Source organism: Garra rufa, chromosome 24 (genome assembly GCF_049309525.1).
Source record: "Garra rufa chromosome 24, GarRuf1.0, whole genome shotgun sequence".
Lineage (NCBI taxonomy): Eukaryota > Metazoa > Chordata > Actinopteri > Cypriniformes > Cyprinidae > Garra > Garra rufa.
In genome coordinates, this window is record NC_133384.1 from 21,804,935 (window position 1) to 21,827,548 (window position 22,614).

Below are 22,614 nucleotides of genomic sequence, written 5' to 3' on the forward strand. Positions count from 1 at the left end.
CACTTATCCTATAGATACATTAAGCCTTTTTGTACCATAGAGACTTTCTTGATGCATTTGAACACTTGTAGGCACTGTACATTTGGTTCAAGTTTATTTACAGAATGATGGATGTTAGTGTTTGCTGTCTTTACACTTTTTTGAAGGCTCCAGCCTCAGGTAAAGCAATAAAATTATATAGACATGTAGTTAAAAAGCAGAATACAACTCTTTGTCATAAAAGACAGACATTCAGGTGAGGTGACGGATGGGAGAAACCCAACGGGAAGCAGCTTTTTGACCATATCAGTAAAATGACATGATAAAAAAAATAACTAACACTTTCCACACTAACACACTGACTTAAGGCTAAATAATGAGCCTTTATAACTTAAGCACATATGTCATGTGTACACACATACCTCCTTATATGTATATAAATATACATATTCATGTGTATGCATTTGAAGATGACATAAAAACAGACATGCAGTCCAGTAATATTTCATCATTTGTGAAATATATAAAAACACTAAATGCTGTCTGACTGAAGGGTCTCTTTTTGTCATTTCCTGAAGAGGGCACTGCGTGCAAGCGAGTACAACAGGTGGGATGGTTTCTTCTTTGGCTCTGCTAAAGAGAAGACTTGCTGCTGAGGGATGCTGGTTGGGACGGTCACATGACGCTGATGGAGAGGATGTAGCGGCTGATGGTGAGGGGGCCCAGGGTGATCAGAATAATTCATTTCTGGAAGTGTACAGACACTAAATGTGAGTATGACTTCATCCTGGTATTAAAATGTAATCTTAACCAACCATTTTTGAAAATCATTTTTATTTTTTCATTATAATACCTGAAATCGTTACGACCTGCCTGTATTAAAGATGAAAATGTCTTTAGAAACCTTAATTTTACATTGAAAATTAACATACATTTTTGATTCATTATCTTTGGAACACCTAAATGTTGAAACTGAATAAAATATAAAGAAAAATCTAAATAAACTAAGAAATAAAAAGGAAAATAAAATACCACCAAAGAAACTTTGACCTGGTGTCATTATTGTTAAAAAACTAAAATGAAAAAATAATGAAAAACTGAAATTGAGTCCAACAATAACTAAAATAAAATAGTCCAAAGATTAATTTGTAGTTTTTGAAACATGGTTTATCTCACTTGTATTAAACATGAAAATGTCCTAAATAAACATTTTAAAATTAATCTTATAAATCTAAGATAAAAATTAAATTAAATTAAAAAATAAATAAATGGAAACTAGAAAATGAACTAAAACAATGATAATAACTTAATTGAGAAGACACATTAAAATAAAAATACAATTAAAAAAATACCTTAAGAGACTTAGACCTAGCTTTATTATTGTTAAAAAAAAAATAACTTAATTTTAGTTTAGTTTAACTTTAAGTTAAGTCCAAACTAAAAAAAGGGTCCAAAAATTAATTTGTAGTTTTTTTTAAAATATAGTTTATCACCTGTATTAAACATGAAAATGTCTCTAGATAAACATTTTTAAATAAATCTTATATATCTAAAATAAAAAATTTATAAATTGAAACTAGAAAATAAACTAAAACTAACTAACAGATAACAACTAAACTAAATTGAGAAGACACATTCAAATAAAAAGAAAAGAATAAAAGAAAAAAAGAAAAAATACCTTAAGAGACTTTGATGCAGTGTCATTATTGTTAAAAAATAAAATTAAAACTTGAAGGAAAACTGAAACCAAACTAAAAGAAAAAAAAAACTAAAAGAAAAATGTCCAAAAAATAATTTGTAGTTTTTGACATATGGTTTATCATATTACAATAAAAACACAATAAAATAAGAAAAACAAACACCAAAGAAACTTTAACCAGATGTCATTATTTTTAAAAAATAAAATTAAAACTGGAACTGGAACTGAAATAAATTTTCATTTAAAGTCCAAAACAAACTACACTAAAATAAAAAGATTAATTTGCCCTGTATGAAACCTGTTTGAAAATGAAAATGTCTCTAGATAAACATTTTAAAATAAATCTTATAATTCATAAAATAAAAACATAAAATAATTTTTTTTTAACTGAAAAAAATAAATAAAAATTAACTGAAACGATGGAATAAAAACAAAACTAAATTGGAAAAGACACTTTAGAACTAAAATATAATTAAAAATATAACAGAAAAACAATAAATAACATGAAAAGCAATAACAGAAATAAATACTACATTAAAAATTCTATTCAAATCTATTAGAACACTGTTTTTACCTCAGTTCCAATAACAGCACGACAAGACAACAAAAATACATACTTTTCATTTTTCCTTGTTTGGATTTCCTGGCGTTGTGAACTGCTTGCTTCCTCTGTGCCTCGGTAATCTCCATCCCTAAAAATTCAGAAAAAAAAAATTATTGGCTTGAACATTTCATACCAGAACAGAACACATAGCCCTTCAACTGTGAGACGCACCCATCTCTTGGTCCTCCTGTACCCGTCTGCGCTCTTGGCCAAACGCTTGCAGCCATCGCTGCTTATCCTGGTTCTTTTTGCAGCACAACACACACAGCACATTCAGGTTCTCTGCATGCCGTAGCAGAAACGCATTCTTCAGGAGCCCCATCTCAGTGTGCCGTCCATCAGGCAGGTCGATTGGCTCGAGTAGGTCAGTGTCCATACGTCCACGGTAGTGTAGCAGGTCTCTCCGCAGGACGTCTTTTTTACAGAACACCAGCTGGTGGTCAAACAGGAAGTAGCTGCGTTGCTGCGTCTTACCAGGTCGCACTATCCGCGTTAACTCGCCGGAGTGGATGAGCTCAGAGCTTCGTTTTAACATATCATCACCCTAAAATCAATATATATATATATATTTTTTCATTTTTAAATTCTCAAACAAGCTTTGAAACCTGACATTATTGTACTGTAGTACACTAAACCTCATCTAGCCCTTTGAATGACCCAGCACGTTAACAAATAAGTAATCTAATAAACAGATCAACATGGTATCCAATTAATATCTTATTGCATTAGACATGCACACATCTGCCAAAATAATCAAATTTCTTGATACGAAAACATCAGAGAGCCTGTTGCTGCTACCTAAATAAATCAAAAATAGTGAAAGCAGTGTAAATTTGTGTAAATATCACTGACCGCCCAGTGGAGGATGGCCACCTGCCAGTGAGCGATGGTGTCGATGCTCTCAAGCCGCCTTTTTCTCTCGTTTATCAGACTTGCTACGTTCTTCATTGCTTTATGTGCAGCACACACCCCTGCGTAGTCACTGAGGAGAAAAAAACATTTACTTTTTTTAAATCAAAAAGATCATAATAAAGTAAATATGTACACAAGGAATTAATACTTTTAGGGGGCATTCACAAAGAATGCGTCTTCACATCTAAAATGTGAGATGCAAAATGTTTCCTCCGCCATGTTGCCGTCAAATTAAAAAGTCGCCATGCCAATTTGCTACTGTAAAAAAAGGCTTGCACTGCTTGCCCTACCTCCAAGGTTTTCATATTGGACCACTGTTCTGAACGGACATTGATGGCCGGTGCTGCGTGTAAAAGTTCTTTTAACACAGTGACTTAAAAACGCAACGCTTATGTGTGAAAATACACAAGATGCGAGCACAATGGTCATATGCATCCATCTAGGGCGCTTACATAGAAAAACAATGAAAAAAGTAGTGCATTGTAATGGAGAAACACCTTCCGTGTGAACGGCCCCTTATTCAGCAAGGACACAATCAATCAAAAATGTCAATAAAGGCACATACAGTATATATTTTGAAAATGTTAACATGTATTTACATGTATACATTTATATTATATATAAACATCACATAACATTATATATACATGCATGCGTGTGTATATAAATATACACATATATATTATGTACACAAAAACTTTTATTTTGGATGCGTTTGATCGCGATTAATCATTGTCCAGTACAGTTTTAAACATTAATAATATTAAATGTCTCTTAAGCACCAAATCGGCATATTAGATCGATTTCTGAAAGATCATGTGACACTGAAGACTGGTGTAATGGCTGCGGAAAAATTCAGCTTTGCCATCACCGGAATAAATTGCATTTTAAAACTTTAAAATAGAAAACAGTCATTTTAAATTTTAATAAAAGTAGTAGAATTTTATTGTATTTATTGTTTTTTCTTTTCAAGTAAATGCAGCTTTAGTGAGCATGTCAGACTTTTCAGTAACTTAAAGCAGTTCACTTCCAAAAATTGACTGAAGATTTTCTTCAGTCGCAAAGAAATGAAGGTTTTTGAGGAAAACATTCCAAGAGATTTCTCCATATAATGGACTTCAATGGTGGCCAACAGGTTGAAGGTCCAAATTGCAGTTTCAATGCAGCTTAAAATGGCTCTACATGATCCCAGTCGAGGAATATAGGTTTAATCTCTGATATAGGTCATTTTTTAAAAATTTAAATAAAAATGTATATACTTTTTTTTTTTTACCAGAAAATGCTCATCTTGCACTCGCTCTTTGATGTGTAATTGCGTAATCACATTTGAAAAGTCACATGCAGTTAGTTCTTCGACTGTGTACTTCGGTTAAAAAAGGTAGGGTATGGCGAAAAACTAATTTTCTCCTCCAGCTTCAAAATCGTCCAACACTGTTGTTTTACCTTTATTTGTAAAGGGCATTCGATTTTCTTTGCACATTTGCTTTGTAAACACTGGGTCGGCCTTTCTGCCAATGTCATGCGTGATTATGTTATGCATGAGGTCAAGCTAGTGCAAGACAAGCATTTGTGGTTAAAAAGTATATACATTTGTATTTTTCTTAGAAAATGACCAGTCGTTTTGCTAGATCGTGTAGAACCCCTTGAAGCTGCATTAAAACTGCAATTTAGACCTTCAATGCGTTAGCTACCATTAAAGTCCACTATGGAGAAAAATCCTGGAATATTTTCCTTAAAAACCTTAATTTCTTTTCGACTGAAGAAAGAAAGACATGAACATCTTGGATGACATGGGGGTGAGTAAATTATCAGGAGTGTATGTGCATAAGAGAATGAGCTACCTGTGATCTTTGGGTGTGTATTTCAAAAGCTCTCCCAGCTGAAGAGGGTATTTACAAATCTTCTGTACTGGTGTGAGTAGGAAGCCAGCAATGGAAATGTCAATCATCTGCTGTAAGAGACGACAGGCTTCGAAGAAGTGTTTATATCTGCTTTGTTTCATCAATCGCTGCAATTCAGCACATGCCACTGGATGTGTATTACAGTATTCAGAGTATATGGCGAAACCATCCTCCTAAAAGAGGGAAAAGATGTAAAGGAATATAAGCAATTTGTAAGGAAAATGTTTATTTCTTTGGTTCTTGTGCGTGTAAAGGTACCTGTTGAAGAAAGCAGGAGCCAATCTCACTGAGATGAGGGTTTTCAGGGCTGTATTTCTTTTCTAGATCTTTGAGAAACGTTCTCTGGAACCTGTAGATGTCCTCAATGTTGCTAAAGATTGTTTTTAGCTGTGCGTCAGTAAACATGCCAGGGTGCTTTCTACACTGACGGATATATCCCTACAACAACAACAACAAAATTTTAGATTGAAACGACTAAATTAACATTATTTTATTTAGATATTTTCATTGCTTTCGAAAGTTTTCCTTCACTGATAAATATCTTTATGCATTTGACCAGCAGAGGTCATCAATGAGACTATTGGATAAACAATCTGACAGATAAAATGTAATACATTTGAGCTAAGAAATATTTACTTATAGAACTCATTTTTGAAGAAAAAAAAAAAAAAGTATAATCTATATTGAAAATGTAATCTATTCCTGTAATGGCAAAGCACATGATCCTTCAGAAATCATTCTAATATGCTGATTTTCTGCTCAAGAAAAAAAAAATCTTATTACTTATGTTGAAAACAGTTGTGCTGCCAAATATTTTAGCAGAAAACATGATGCATTATTTTCTCTGATGAATAGAAAGTTTAAAAAGAACAGCAGTTAAACAGTAGCAATTAAAAGTTTTTGAACAGTAAGATTTTTAATGTTTTCTGAAGAAGTCTCTTTTGCTCACCAAGCCTGCATTTATTTGATCCACAGTACAACAGTCAAATTTTAAAATATTTTTACCATTTAAAATAATTGTTTTCTATTTGAATACATTTTAAAATGTAATTCATTCCTGTCATTTCAATGCTGAATTTTTAGCACCATTACTCCAATCATATGATCCTTCAGAATTCATTCTAATATTCTGATTTGCAGCTCAAAAAACATTTATTATTATGTTGAAAACAGCGGAGTAGAATTTTTTTCAGGTTTCTTTAAATAGAAAGTTTAGAATTTTGTAACATTATAATTGTCTTTATTATCATTTAGCATCCTAAATAATAGTATAATCAGCATATTAGAATGATTTCTGAAGGATCATGTGACTGGATTATTGATGCTGGAAATTTAGCTTTGATCACAGGAATAAATTACATTTAAAATATATTCAAATAGAAAGCAGTTATTTTAAGTAGTAAAAATATTTCAAAATTTTACTCTTTTTGCCATACCTTGTATCAAATAAAAGCAGGCTTTTGAGCAGAAGAGACTTCTTTACAAAAACAAAAAAACTTACTGTTCAAAAACTTTTGACTGGTAGTATAGTGTACAATGTAGAATGCTAGTATTCCCATATTCCACTTGTGTGGAGTTAAATATCATTGAACTACTCTTAAACATTACAACTATATTCTGAGAGATAATGTTATCTTGAAAAAAGGCAATTGTTTTAATCTTGATCTCATATTTAAATTATGAGATAGGCGTAGGGGATTGATTACCATTCAGGATAAATTGAAGATAAGGGTGCGTTTATCACCGTACACATACCACAAAACATAACAAACAGATAAAACTAAAGCAAACATAAAACAGCTGGGATGGAGGCTCACCTCACAGATATCTTTGAGGTGTTTGATATATACGCGCTCTGTGTCCATGATCTCTTTGACCACATTAGCTCTCATCTGCTGTCGGTGCTCCGAGTTTTGCTTGTGTGCATCTGGTGGGACGGATTCCTCTGCATCCTGTGCGATTTCCACACTATCACTGCTTGAATCCTCCTGATTCACCCGAACCTTGACAACAACAAATAATTACAGTTCATTCCAGAGAACCATGATTAGGCACAATTTTAAGACAACAGTCAATTGTGATTGAGAAAACTGGTTAATCCACTTCTACAGGAACTTTTCATCAAATCACCCAAAGCCTCTTTGTGTCTGATTGACTCATTTTGTTGGATGTCACAGATTGACAATAGGATGCATTAATCTACAGCTCAAAACAATAAAAAACTATTCCGTACACCCGCATTTCTTCCAAACCGGTCAATCAGCACATGCAACCCGTGATGACACATCTAGCACTTCCACTTGGGTCACCAAGAGCAAACACACAGGAAATGTTACTATGTTTAAGTGTTACTTTCAAGCTGTGTGGCTTTTGTTTCACATTCATTACTCAGGTCATAGTGCAACTCACTCGAACAAAACTAGAGGGAAACCAGGCCTCGTGGTCACCCACTGCCCCCCACCACCATTCCTGTTCCCGAACGTCCAGAACCCGGATCACATCCCCGGCTTTTAAAGCCAGCTCCTGCTCTTCCATTGTGACATGGTCCCACAGAGCCTCTGCATACACGGCATGTCCCGATTGAATGTACTGAGGAAAGAGAGAGATTATAGTCAGGCGATACCTACCGAGGTTAAAGGTCGGATAAAAAGACGTGATAAGAATAGTGCAGAATTACATCATCCACAAGAAGTTTGATGATCCCACACAAGTACATATGCAAACACTAAAACAACTCCGCAAATAAACACATGAATGAACAGATAAGATATGAAGAGTTAAATATGACCTGTGCTGTATAGCACAGCCTATATGTGCAAACAACTGTAAAAATCAAAAACGTGTGTAAAATTGATGAAAGTAGATCTCATATAACATTAAAGGTGAACAGAGCTAATTTTACTAGTGTAAAGGTTTTACCCTTACTGTTAAGTTTAGAAAATAAATTGTATGTTTGACAAATGTTCACAATGTAATAGAGCCCTGCTGAAAAAAAACAGCTAAAACCAGCCTAGGCTGGTTGGCTGGTTTTAGCTGGTCAACCAGCCTTGTTTTAGCTGGTCATAGCTGGGAGGCAGGCTGGTTTTAGAGGGGTTTTGGCCATTTTTCCAGCCTGGCCAGGCTGGTCTTAGATGGTCAGGCTGGGAAACCACCAGCTAAAAGCAGCCTGACCAGCCTGGGAGACCAGCTTAAACCAGCTACTTCCAGCTTAAACCAGCTAAGACCAGCCAACCAGCCTAGGCTGGTTTTAGCTGTTTTTTTTTTCAGCAGGGTAATACGGTAAAAAAATAGTATACAAAATATTTGTAAAAAATATAATACTAAATTGTAGTTATAATTATTGTATATTTTATATATAAAATATATATATTATAAAAAAAATATATATATATAAAGTCAAAAGTGTACATACACCTTGCAGAATCTGCAAAATGTTACACTACGAAAAAAAGAAGGACTTTTTATTTAGTAGCTGTGTTTTTTGTTTAGTGATAGTTGTTCATAAGTCCCTTGTTTGTCCTGAACAGTTAAACTGTCCGCTGTTCTTCATAAAAATCCTCTAGGTCCTCCAGGTTCAGATTCTTTGGTTTTTCAGCATTTTTGTGTATTTTAACCCTTTCCAACAACGACTGTATGAGTTTGTGATCCATCTGTTCACACTGAGGACAACTGAGGGACTCATCTGCAACTATTACAGAAGGTTCCAACGCTCACCATTGCTTCAGAAGGAAAAATTATGCTTTAAGAGCCTAGGGTGAAAACTTTTTGAATTTGAATATGAGGGTAAATTGAACTTATTTTGTCTTCTGGGGCACATGCAAGTATTTTCTGTAGTTTCTGAAGGTCAGTACAAAATGAGAAAAATATGATAAATGTAAACGTTTATTTAAAATTAAGAAAAAAGTACACATCCTTATTCCGTTCAAAAGTTTACACCCCCCGGCTCTTAATGCATGTTTTTTCCTTCTGGAGCATCAGTGAGTGCTTGAACCTTCTCTAATAGTTGCATATGAGTCCCTCAGATGTCCTCAGTGTGAAAAGATGGATCTCAAAATCATACAGTTATAGTTGGAAAGGGTTCAAATACAAAAAAAAGCTGGAAACCAAAAAAATTTGTGAAGGATTTTTCTGAAGAACAGCCAGCAGTTTAACTGTTCAGGACAAACAAGGGACTCACGAACAACTATCACTAAACAAAAAAAAACCAAAAAAAAAAAAACACAGCTGTGGATCATTCAGGTAACAACACAGTATTAAGAATCAAGCGCTAGAAAACTTTTGAACAGGGTAATTTTTTTAATTCAACTATTGTTTTCTCTTATGGACTACATGCAAAAGCCTTTTAAGTTAAATATCTTATTCAGGTCAGTACTATAATAAAAAAATAACTGTAATTAAATATAATTGTATGACCCCTCATATTTTGGTAAAATAATTAACATTTTGCAGACTTATAGTGTATATAGATAGATAGATGTACATATAGAACCCTGTGCATTAAAATCACAAAGCCAACCTGATTTAGCGTGAAAAAATCAACTTCTGGTTGTAGATATGGTGTTCCTTCAGTCAGTTCTTCAAAGCTGCCGTCCTCCTCACTCACACTATCATCAAGCATTGGATCAGAGCTGCCATCTGTATCTAATGCGACCACATTGAACGAGTTTAGAAATTCTTGTATAAGAATCAATATTCATCAAAACAGTCTCGCCACTGAGGCTCTTATGTTTGTAGGTCAAGTGGACACGGGCATATTAACAGAAAAACACTTACCGCTGAGCACTCTTCGCCCTTTACGGCGTCCCATCCTATCCAGACCGATAGGTGTGCTTTGGGAGAAGACACAGGGTCTCAAACGGGCAGACACGGCCCGGTATGGAGGCACTCTGTGAGAGGGCACCGGAGGACGGCATACCGGCTTAAACAACAAAGCAAAGCATGACAGATTAGACTTTAATCGACAGCCTTAAAAGGAGCCCACTGTCCAGCAGGCCTTGTTCAAAGTTCAATGAATGTACATGAGCAGGACAATGACCTATGATTATATAATAAACAGTGCAATTTTAGCTCATCCACTCAGACAAGTACAACATTTAATTTCAAGATGAATCTCACATAGAAATGTATTTATACTTCTTCTTGTGAACACATAATGAAAGCATTCTTGTAGCTTCAAAAAATTATTGTTGAACCACTGATGTCACATGGACTATTTTATCAATGTCCTCACTATATTTCTGGGCCTTGATCATGTTAGTTGTGTTGCTGTCTATGCAGGGTCAGAAAACTCTCGGATTTCATCAAAAGATAACAAAAAAAAAAAAAAAAAAATAGAGAAGAAAGAAATGGCCTTACAGAAGGTAAGCTTTCAGTGTCATCCTTCTGCTCAGCAGTTGGGGATGAAAACAGATCCACACCTCCAATAACAGAGATCGGACGTCTCTTTCTGCTCTCTGTTTGAGTGCACACATGACCATTCTCAGGTCTGCTGCTCTCTATGTAGCTGCCATTGGTATTGTAGTCCTTTTGGGAAGTGTAGTCCATAGTGTCAGACTCCCTGTCCTCCTCTGGGATGCAGTACTTTGAGCTGGCCAGGTGGCCATAGTCAGACACTGGCCTGGGTCTGCAGCGACCTGTTCTTTTTCTGGGCTCTACAGAAGTGGGAGAGTCACTGGCAAAGGGTGGAGAGATTGGTGTTGTTGGAGTTACTAGGGGGGATTCTGAGGAACAGGTGTTTGTGACAGATGAAGCAGCAGTGGCTGAGGTCCCATCACTTCTGAGAAAAGCTTTTGCGATTTCTGACGAAGCCTAGAGAATCAGATGTCAAATGTCATCAGTTAGTTTAAGCTTTAAAGGGATAGTTCAATAAAAAAAAAAAAAGAAAGTTCTGTTATTAATTACTCACCCTCGTATCATTCCAAACCTGTAAGACCTTCGTTCATCTTCGGAACACAAATTAAGATATTTTTTATGAAATCCAAGAGCTTTCTGAGCCTAATAAGACCCATTCAAGGTTATTCAAGGCCCAGAAAGGTAGTAAGGACATAAAATACTCCATGTGACGTCAGTGGTTCAACCATAATTTTATAAAGCTGCACTGCAAAAAATGATTTTCTTACTTAGATTTTTTATCTTGTTTCCAGCCAAAATATCTAAAAAAAATCCTAAATCAAAAAGGATTTTCTAGAAGAGTAAAAAAATTTTTTTTGTTTTTGCTTCGAACAAGCAAAATAATAAAAAGGTAAGCAAAAAAAAAAAAAAAAAAAAAAAAAAAAAATCTTATTTCAAACAGAAAACAAGATTATTTTTCTTACCCCACTGGCAGATTATTTTGCTTGTTTTTTTCTGAAAACAAGACAATAATTTTTACTCATCTAAAAAAATCCTTCTTGATTTAAGACTTTTTAGCTATTTTGGCTGGAAACATAACAGAAAATCGAAGTAAGACAAGCATTTTTTGCAGTGTACAAGAACACTTTTTGTGCACAAAGAAAACAAAACCAACGACTTTATTTAACAATTTATTTTCTTCCGTGTCGGTCTTTGATTTCCGTTCATGAGAGTAACACGACAGCCTAATACTACGTTATTTTTGGTTTGTTTGCACACAAAAAGTATTTTATCATAACATTTATAACAGCTTCATAACATTACGGTTGAACCATGTCACATAGACTATTTTAACAATGTCCTTACTACCTTTCTGGGCCTTGAACGTGTTTGTTGTGTTGCCGGCTATGGAGGGTCAGAAAGCTCTCAGATGTAATCAAAAATATCTTAATTTGTGTTCCCAAGACGAACGAAGGACTTACGGGTTTGGAACAACATTAGGGTGAGTCATTAATGACAGAAAAAAAAATGCAGTTTACTACAACGTATTTTTAAATTATGAGTGAAATCCTAGACACTTTTGTTGGAAAATTACTCAATATGGTGCAAAACATTATTTATTATTTATACAATTTTACAAATGGGGAAAGTGATAGTGACAGCATAAATTGAGAAAGCCAGTTTTCTGTAGTGATAAAACTGATCAAACAGTCATGTTTGACAAAAACGAAATAAGCAAACTGAATGGAATCTATACATCATGGCAATCACATTTTAGTTTTATATTCTCTGCTAATTGCTTTTAGTTTCAAAAAAATGTAAAATACAGAAATAACAGATATCTTACCTCCAGATCATCATTCTCCCTCTCGTCAGTCCATAGACACTGAAAAGGCACACAATAAATAAGCACCATGTTAAAAAAGGTACACAACACATATGTCCAAATACATCACGCACAAACACAAACAGACAGGCCGAGCTTGGCTAGCTATAGCTTGTCTACTTCTTTCTGTTACATTCCTCTGACCTATTGGAGTCCATTTGCACTTGGTTTGATTACTGGACTTCAAACCTTGGGCTGTTCTTCTGGGGAGGAGACACTGTCCTTGCTGATACGTGTTCAGCCTCAGGTCCAGGAGGTGTGTTTAAGCAATCCCGCTAATCATAAACATCAGCTAATCATTAACTCAACCTGCTGTGTGCCTCACAGCTGAGCAGCCCATGTGACACTGTCGCAATGTACTGTACCACTCCGGTGGAAAGACTGTGAAATCAGATGTCATTCATCCAATAAAAAAAAAATACAGTTGTCTTATTAGAGGGGGTGACCGACCAATCAAGCCAATGCAATAAAATGCATTGGATTGATTTGATCGACGACAAAATGATATCAAATCGACGCTGTGGTTGCTTCATCAGATACAAGGGTCACCCGAGTGAGGAACATATGACGCAAAGCATGAAAGTTCATGCTTTAAGAAAAATCTGTCTACTGTAATTTATGACTTCCTGTGTTAAGGTCAAGGTCATCTAATGAACTAGTCTGTTCCAGTTATTAAGTGTTTAGAATAAGATTACCTTGTGTTCTTTGGTTTTACGACAATTGTTGATATGACATCTACAATCTTGTACTTTTTGTAGAGATTTCATATATGGCCTGACAGAAAAGTGCTTGTCCAGTCTTGCTGCTTCTTATCACTCAGACTTATTCAAACAACAACAACAAAAACAGTTAATCAATATCGTCTCGAGGAGGACAAACAAGTTACATATGAAAGTGCAGAGCAAATCTTGCAAAGCAAATATTAGCACATATTGTAACATTATAAGCAGCACACACTACAATTTTTCAGTTTTGTTGTAGTCAAGTAATGTCTGACTCTTAACACATACAGTGTTCACGCCATGTTGTAATTACCGTAATTTTGAGATGACACCACTTGATGTTCTACTTGGTGCCATTCACGTCTTCGGACTCATAGTTATTCGTTTCTGTGGCAACAATATCAACACTGAAACTGTGGCGGTCAGGTGATACAAGTCATATCTTTTAGAGAATTCCCAGTTTATCAGGTGTGATTATGAGTTCTGTGAGGATGTTAAACCTTTTTACAAGATGGAATCTTGTAATTATGGTAATTATGACATGGCGTGAACACACCTACATTTTGGACCACAAAATTTACTAAATATCTTCATGGAACATGATCATTTACTTAATATCCTAAGGATTTTTAGCATAAATGCATAATGGATCATTGATCATACAATTTATTTTCATCTATTGCTACAAATTTACCTGTGCTACTTAAGACTGGTTTTGTTTTCCAGGGTCACATATGGACTCATTAGGATTGCCTTACCACCAAGTTAACATTAACAACAATGAGTGTACACTTTTGACTGAGGCTTGAGCAGTTTATCAGGTGTGATTATTATTTGGATCACAAACTTGTCTTAAATTGGACATTGGATGACAATTTACACAAGCTGGTTTGAACCTTTAGGGTCTTCATGAAATGTCTGCAACACATTTTGGTTAAAATTCCTCAGTGGTCGGGTAAAACAACAACTTTTTATCAAAAACAGTAAACTGTTTCGGTGCATGTCTCTTTAAATGATAATGAGCTACTGCTCACCCCGCCCCTCGCTTTCGTTTTTGTGTATTTGGTGATGCATCACTATCAAAAACAAAACTAATTCACTGCATCCTCAGTGGCTCTGATGTCGGGAGAAAATGAAGACTCTTATGTTCACTTTTATATTCAAATACAAAACACCTGCATTGATTACGAGACATTGTTGTCGCTACAGCATACACGCTGAAAAAAATGTTGGAAAGCGTACAACTGGCTGAGGGAGGAAATATGCTAATACGGGGCAGTCCGTCAGTAGTCGTGGTTGGGGCTTGAGCAATATATCATATCATATTACTCAGAAAATCAAAATGGATTGTTAACTGAGACTGTTCAGGTTTTTCGGGGATTATAAAAGGGGCGAATAAATGTTTAACACTGTATATACAAATACCATGTAGAAGGTAATTTTGTGGTGTGATATCCCCTTTACACTAATGTTCTGAGTTCAACACAACACCAGCATATATAACAATGTTTCACAGAAACTATAGTTCCCTGAAAAAAATTGTAGTTTTTGTATGGAAATAATAAATTAATAAATAAAAAATGTATGTAATTGTACTATGAAGTTCTATAAACCATCTTTCTGTTGTGGGTCTACCCATTCTATAAAGTTGAACTTCTAGTTGTTGTCCTGACACAAGTGAAAAAAGATCATTTTACAAAAAAAAGACTGGTAAATAGTTATATCAAACAACACTTTAAAGTTAGCTTCCTAAAATGTAATGTAAAACACACTGTCTGACAGCACAAACAAACAATTGTAGCTTGGTTTCGTACAGCAAGTACGTAAGTACCCCAATTAACCTTGACGATTTGACATACGGTGTGCATTAATCATTCAAATATTTGGTTGCACATTGTGTCTTGGACAAAGCAAATTACACAAAAGCTCATTGTAGTTTGATTACAGCTGATTGATTACAGTGAATGTACTTGATGTACTTGATGTCGTATATTGAGAACCATATTTTTTTCCTGTGGTAACTGACATCATGCCACAAATGCTGGGTGTACATCTAAACTTATATTGAAGCCTAAGGCCAGTTTAAATTTGACAATATTTATCCCTGAACCACAAAGTCAGTCATAAGGGTCTTTCCATTGATGTATGGTTTGTTAGGACAGGACAATATTTGGCCAAGATACACCTATTTGAAAATCTGGTATTTGAAAATCAAAATACTGAGAAAACAGCATTTAAGTTGTTCAAATAAAGTTCTTAGAAATGCATATAACACAAATTAAGTTAAGTTTTGATATATTCATATATGTTGTCATGGAACATGATCTTAATATCCTAATGATTTTTGGCATAAAAGAAAATTGATAATTTTGACCCATACAATGTATTTTTGACTATTTCTACAAATATACCAGTGCTACTTAAGTCTGGTTTTGTGGTCCAGGGTTACATATGGACTTATTAGGATTGTCTTACCTCCAAGTTAACGTTAACGCCATTGACTGTCTGCTTTTGACTGGGGCTTGAGCACTGCTTGGGCACTTGAGAGTAGTGGTTATTCATTCCATTTTGATGGCACTCCATAGGTTCACAGTATTTTTCCAGCAGACAGTCTGGGGCATCTGAACAGAAATCTGTTGAGGACACAGCCACCTGAACATAGTTACTTATTAGGGCAGTTGTTTTGCTAGAAGGCTCCAGAGAGTCACCCATAGAGGAGCTAAAGATGGTGGGACAGGAGGGCGCAGGGTGTAAAGTTGGATTGTGTTGGTAAGTGTTGGCCTGCTGGGCCTTGCTAGGCGTGGGTGAAGGCCTCCGTTGCCGCCCACTCGTTGGTACACATGGGATTCTGCGGGAGTAGTCATCATGTAGCTGACTAAGAGGTGACAGAGGTGGTTTGGAGCCAGGGCCAGGTGTGTTTTTACGCTTGACTGTAAGGTCGGTTAAACTACCGACAAGCTTTTGCAAATGTCCACGTGTCCTCGGGGTTTGACGTGTACTTGAATCGTTTTCCTGCAAGTCAACCGATGAAGAACTGGTGGTCCTCTGAAGAATTATAGTATTGGGGCATTCTGGATTCTGTGGCTCAGCTGAGGCGACCCTGCGTCTAAAAGGACTCTTGAAGATGTGGAGATTATCTGCACTTTTGCTTAGTCTTTTGAGAATCTTGACATTTTCTTGAGTCTCAAGGTTCTTGCAAGGTAAGACAGAGTCCACAGTGCTGCTAGGGTCGGGCTCACTGGTCGACGGACTCTCTGTCTTGACTATGTCAAGCAATGCAATCCGTCCTGCTCCATAAGCCTTGCGGATACTTTGAGAGAAATGTGAATTCCTCTGAAACCCACTCACTTCCTCCTCACAATCATCTTCATCCGAAACCGAAGACGTCTTTCTGGTCCGAGCCGTCCCATTTGATACTTTCTCATTTTCCTGGATTTGACTGCTTGCGACCTCTCGTTTCGTTACGAAGAAGCTACCTCCATCCTCATCCATGAAAGACGGATTTCTCTCTTGACCGGCAGCCATCGCATTGCTCCGGTTCTGGATTCCTTGCAGCACAGAAGTCCGTAGTTTCTTGAAAGAACCCATGACACGGAAACTAGCCAATCCAGACCAAGCCTGTGGAGTGACAGGTGGTTCTCTGAGCGAAGCACCGTCCTCACATTTTGTCTGGGTGGAAAACAGACGTACAGTCCTGGAGGGATACAGCTTGGCCTGGCCATCGGCAATCACTGGAACAGTCTGGGCTTGAGAATTCAGTCTATTAAGCCGGTTCTCCTCATAGCAAGGCTCTGGTTGCATATGGACCGTACAACTAGACCTCAGTTTTGGATTCATCAGCTGCTCCTCTGTGAAAGAGTCACTCTGCGGGTCATTGTTGTGAGAGGAGCCCTGCTGGTCCAACGATGGTGCCTGCAGAACCAGATTACAGAAAGTTTAATCTTGATGAACAGTCTAGGAACAAAGAACACAAACCATGTGACGTGGAGTAAGACAATAAATGACCTATTGTTTTGTCTGAGAAAATTTTAACTTTACACTTCAATGAAACAATACAACACCCGTGTGATAACCATAACATTGATAAGTCACATTATGAAAGAACTTTCAACCTGTTTGATTACTTGACCTACGCAATAATAAAACTCGGCACAAGTGAAGCCATTCAAAGCGTTCTTATCCACCCACAAGTGTAAATCAAGCTTTAGCGTTCCTCATACGGATGAATAATGCCTTTATTTGGCAAATTGGCAGGTGTCAGTAAGTAGCATGAGAGCTTTGCTCATGAGTAGGTTACACTGCTGTAAAATTTCCTGTAAAAGATTTAAGCTATGCCTTTTCTCCTAAGAAAGAGAGGCCCCTCTACACCAGGGTGTGGACGTTGTTGCCTGGTGCAATGTTCGCTGTGATGAAAGGCTTTTGTGAGCATGACTAAGCAATGAAAACTTCTAATCCATTGTGATTAATGCAATAAATTGCTTGAAGTTTTCTAGCTATATTCTGAGTGAGGAGAAAGGGGTCCACTTTAGGAGGTTAAGCTGCTTTAACCCATTTGTTGCCGAGGAAGAATGAACCGATGTACTGTATGCTGATAAACTGTTTAGTCACAAATAAATCACATCAAAATAACTCAAATATTCTGTCTCAGTTGCTGAGGGAACTGTGGAAAATTAAATATACATTTACGAGGGCTGGGTTTTGGCACACATTTCACGATTTGATTTGATTCTGATTCACAAGCTTGCGATTGATTCGATTTCCAATTCGATTCAATATGAATTATTTTGGATATATTTCAGGTACAGTACATGCCAAATGTTCTCAAAATGTTGCAACTAATGCTGTAAAAATACATAGTTCGTACTACAATTATATAATATTGAAGGCTAAAATGAACTGATTTGTATACCAACACTTAAATTATAAGAGTAAAAAAAAATTGGAAATAAAAAAAATATAAATGGTGATCGTCTTAAAAACTTGATGGTTGTTGATTCAAAACATAAATTAAACATTACAGAACAGTAAAAATTATAATTATGTTATAGGAATTTGCATTATGCATATATTTTAGGGGTGGGAAACGTTCGGTACCTCACGATTCAATTTAAATCAATTCTTGGGGTCACGAATCGATTATGTGAATCAATATTTTCTCCCATTTCTAAAATGTTTAGCAAAATGCTAATTTTTCTACCTGACTAATGAGTTTATTGTCATCATATATGTTTTTCTTAGGTAAACTTGACATTATGTGAAATATTGTTTACAGGTAGTTATCTTGACGTCTTTCCACGGTTGAAACACTGAATGAGCGATTACATTAGACAGAATACGGATTCCGGTAAGTTAAACAGCGTCTAAACAGCATTTATTGTTTGAATGCTGTAATAAAATGGACAGAATTTGTTTCATATCAAAAGTAACAAAGCACAAAGCTATTGCGATTTATTAGATGTGAGGTATGCTACAATGTTCCGTTCATTAACAGAAAACAGGCTAAACTAATCAATTCTTAGGATTTGCGAATCAATGTCGTTTCATAAAAATGAAAAATGATTAAAAAGAAATTATTTTTTATTGAGCCCTAATATAAATATATGATCCCCTAATATAATTCTCAAATCTCCAAACATTTTCATGTAGTATCAAAGATTTGGACTATTAACAATATACGGTTTTATGACCACTTTATTGTTCACATGTTCACAGTTCATCAGATTAACTATGTAAATATTTATTGTTTAACCATCAGAATGACTTTTAAGTCTTCATTTTGAAAGGTATTAATTGAAATGTATTTCTCTGCCATCCTTCTCTACAATAAACGCCACTTGGTTTAAGACTCTGTTATCTAATGCAAACATTCCTATATTAAGTGTATATTAAGAGTGTTCAAATACTTCCAAGAACCACTGTATATGGTTTAACCACATGTACCTTTTGACCTTCTGTCTTTCTATGTGAGCATAGGTTGATTCTAGCTCAATTTTCAACTCAAATGCTGATCTCTATCACATCAAGTCCTGCCACCCATAAACGCTCAGCTCCACCGAGGCATGAGGAAGAAGCTGCCACCTGACCTTTTTGTTTAACTAGAGCTTAGAAAGAATGCAATTAACTCAACTTCCAAGTCACTCCTCAGTTTACTCACATGTCCAACGTCTCCCAACTTCTCTCCTACTCTTCCTCCTCTGTATCGTCCCGGTTGCCGAGTTAGAATTAATTAAAAGCCCAAACAACCTCTGTGCAGCTACCAGCTGGAGTCAGGCTCAAACTAAACTCCCTAAACAAGTACTCAGACCAACATAAACACAAGCATGCCTGCGGAAGCCACTAATACACCCAAAACACACACCTACTACTAATATGAACAGATGCACGCATACTAAACACTTACATGACCTTCTTAAAAGCAAGCACGCCTTCATGATGCATACAGACAGCAGTCAAAAACTATTTTACTCATTTTCCAGCTCCAGATGGAGGAGGATAAGGAATTTATGCTGCTTGATAAACACTTCCTTGTGCCAAGAAATAAAACTACTTATGTAAGGGGTTTAGCACGAGGAAGAACACTTTCTTTACTCACTGAGATATTACACATAGGGCTCCATGCTTGAAATAAAACCATAAAACGTGATATGCCTTAGATATGGGAATCAAAGCGAAACTTCAAAGGATTATATCACTTACAGAATCAAACTTTCCTGATAATTTACTCACCTCCCATGTCTTTCTTTCATCAGTCGAAAAGAAATTAAAGGAGAGTTCACTTTCAGAACAAAAATGGACAGATAATGTACTCACCCCCTTGTCATCCAAGATGTTCATGTCTTTCTTTCTTCAGTCGTAAGAAAATTATGTTTTTTGAGGAAGACATTTCAGGATTTCTCTCCATATAATGGACTTCTATGGTGCCCCCGAGTTTGAACTTCCAAAATGCAGCTTTAAATGGCTCCAAACGATCACAGCCGAGGAAAGAAGGGTCTTTTCTAGCAAAATGGTTATTTTCTAAAAAACATTTATATACTTTTTACTTTTAGAGCCCTTTGAAGCTGCATTTAAACTGCATTTTGGAAGTTCAAACTTGGGGGCACCATAGAAGTCCATTATATGGAGAGAAATCCTGAAATGTTTTCCTCAACAAACATCATTTCTTTACGACTGAAGAAAGATGACAAAATCTGGATAACAAGGGGGTGAGTACATTATCTGTAAACTTTTGTTCTGAAAGTGAACTACTACTTTAAGGTTTTTAAAGAAATCCTTCCCGGATTTTTCTTCATATAGTGGATTTCAATGGGGATCAATTGGTTGAAGGTCCAAATTACAGTTTTAACGCAGCTTCAAAGGGCTCTACATACATTTTTATATACTTTGAACCACAAATGAAACTCCAATTTGGACCTTAAACCTTATCCCTATTAAAGTCCACGATATGGAGAAAAATCCTGGAATGTTTTCCTCAAAAATAATTAATTAATTACTTAATTTCTTTTTGACTGAAGAAAGACTTGAAAGAAACATCTTGGATGACATGGGGGTGAGTAAATTATCAGGATTTTTTAATTCTGGAAGTGAACTAATCCTTTAAGGGGTCCCTATGGTTTTCTACCAAAAAAAAAGGCAAATTAAGTAATTAAAACAGGCATAAATAGACCTATTGTAATTTTACAGTTTTTTTCTTAGTAATTTTTTAACAGTATGCAGTATAAAATATAATTTTTTAATATATATATTTAAATATTTTTAGCATTATCATTAAAATACAATCACAAGCCCTACAAAAGGGACATCATATCATAATTTAGTCAAGATCATGTTGCTCCAAACATGTATGACTTTCTTCTGAGGAAAACAAAAGAACATGTTCTGAATGTATGGATAGAAAAATTCATCCACAGAAGAAAAAAAATTAAAAAGTCATACTGGTTTGGAATTTAGTTTTTTTAAGTGAACTGTCTCTTTAAAATGAAGGTGGCAGCTGTGTAGGATGACTTCGTACAACACGAATAAAAACAGACAAGCCCAAAATGATGCTTCCTGACTAAGGAAATTCCTAAGAATAACCGACCACACAAGTTTTCTTAATCTGCCCATCAAGATGAGCAAGTCTTGCCATGCTGTCACATCACTATGGAATGAAGTCTATGCTTGCTTTATTTAAATAGTAGCAGGAAAGCTACCAGAGCCACAATTACAACAAGCTTTTTTTTTAACTCTTTCATTTTGGCTTACGATGACAACACCGCCCTTAAGCCATCCAGACTTTCTGCTTTATTTTTATCTTTGTTGATCATCTTATGATTATATTCATATGGAGTGAGAGTTTAAACATTTTTTTTTTACTCACTAGTTGATGAAGTTTACAAGTGAAAATGCGAGGACGGTAGCTTTCCTCATCCCTCTGGACAAGATTGCACTCGCTCAAACCCACATGATAACATGTGCAGCACCCCTCTCCCTGTCCTAATCTGATTATGGGGCTTTATCGGTCTGGACTAGCATCAATATATCTGCACACTGTCAAACACACACACACACATAACCACATGTGTAGAGAGAGACAATGTTCACTCATCACTAAATCAGTCTGGTAGCTTTGCCATATGTGATTTATTATTTTTGTTTGGTTACTGATACCACCTACCATAATACGACCCAGTTCTCTTTTTTTGTGAGTGAAAAAATAGGAGGCAGACACGCCCTGCCTGCTTCAGGCATGGGAAGCGTCAAGTAATGCTATATTTGACACCCCATTCATCTAACCTGTCTCATGACCTGCATTTGTCTACTCCAAGTCCACTGATGGTAAACATGTCAAGGAAGTGCATGCCAGTATAATAACTGTTAAAAAAGCAGTGTTAAGCTTTATGGAAAGGTCAGACCTTTCACTTCACATGTAGAACCAGAAAGGTCTTGAGTAAGTTGCATTTAAAGAGACAGTGCACTCAAAAATTAGCTGCAAAACAATTAGTTGTGATTAATCGATTCAAAATAAGCGTTTATGTGTGCATACTATATAGGTGTACTGTGTATATTTATTATGCATATAAATACACACACATATACACTGCCGCTCATCAAGACCAGTACCAAAAGTACTAGTAATATTGCAAAATGTTATTAAAATATAAAATAATGTTATTTATTTTCATATACTTTCAAATATTATTTATTGTTGTGATGCAAAGAATATTCAGCAGCTGTTACTCCAATCTTAAGTGACGCATGATTCTTCAGAAATCATTCTAATGTACTGTTTTATTATTAGAATGATCAATGTTGTGCTGCCAAAAAATGTTTTGGAACCTGTGATTCTTTTTTTTCAGGATTCTTTGATGAATAACAAGTTAAAAAGAACAGAATTTCACCAAAATATAAATCTTTTTAACTATGTAAATCTATGCTATCACTTTTTTATTAATTTCACACATCCTTGGTGAATAAAAGTATAAAGAAAATTCAAAAAAGAATGAAAAAAATTTACTGACCCCAAACTTTTAAACAGTAGTGTATATTGTTAGAAAATCTTTGAATTTGACATAAATGCTGTACTTTTTTAACCTTTTATTGAT

At 35.6% G+C, this 22,614-nt stretch overlaps 1 protein-coding gene across 1 annotated transcript in view; it reads right to left on the reverse strand.

Annotated features, from left to right (window-relative positions):
• Nucleotides 1-77: 77 nt before the first annotated feature.
• Nucleotides 78-22,614, reverse strand: part of spata13 (spermatogenesis associated 13) — a 26,421-nt gene continuing 3,884 nt past the window's right edge. The window contains exons 2-14 of the mRNA XM_073830443.1: nucleotides 15,509-16,945; nucleotides 12,273-12,311; nucleotides 10,451-10,903; nucleotides 9,869-10,013; nucleotides 9,612-9,736; nucleotides 7,505-7,684; nucleotides 6,913-7,098; nucleotides 5,354-5,533; nucleotides 5,036-5,268; nucleotides 3,135-3,264; nucleotides 2,454-2,826; nucleotides 2,296-2,370; nucleotides 78-726 (exon numbers count right to left, since the gene is read on the reverse strand). Coding sequence (XP_073686544.1) covers nucleotides 545-726; nucleotides 2,296-2,370; nucleotides 2,454-2,826; nucleotides 3,135-3,264; nucleotides 5,036-5,268; nucleotides 5,354-5,533; nucleotides 6,913-7,098; nucleotides 7,505-7,684; nucleotides 9,612-9,736; nucleotides 9,869-10,013; nucleotides 10,451-10,903; nucleotides 12,273-12,311; nucleotides 15,509-16,945 — 3,738 coding nt within the window. The 3' untranslated portion in view covers nucleotides 78-544. The remainder of the gene's footprint in view (nucleotides 727-2,295; nucleotides 2,371-2,453; nucleotides 2,827-3,134; nucleotides 3,265-5,035; nucleotides 5,269-5,353; nucleotides 5,534-6,912; nucleotides 7,099-7,504; nucleotides 7,685-9,611; nucleotides 9,737-9,868; nucleotides 10,014-10,450; nucleotides 10,904-12,272; nucleotides 12,312-15,508; nucleotides 16,946-22,614) is intronic.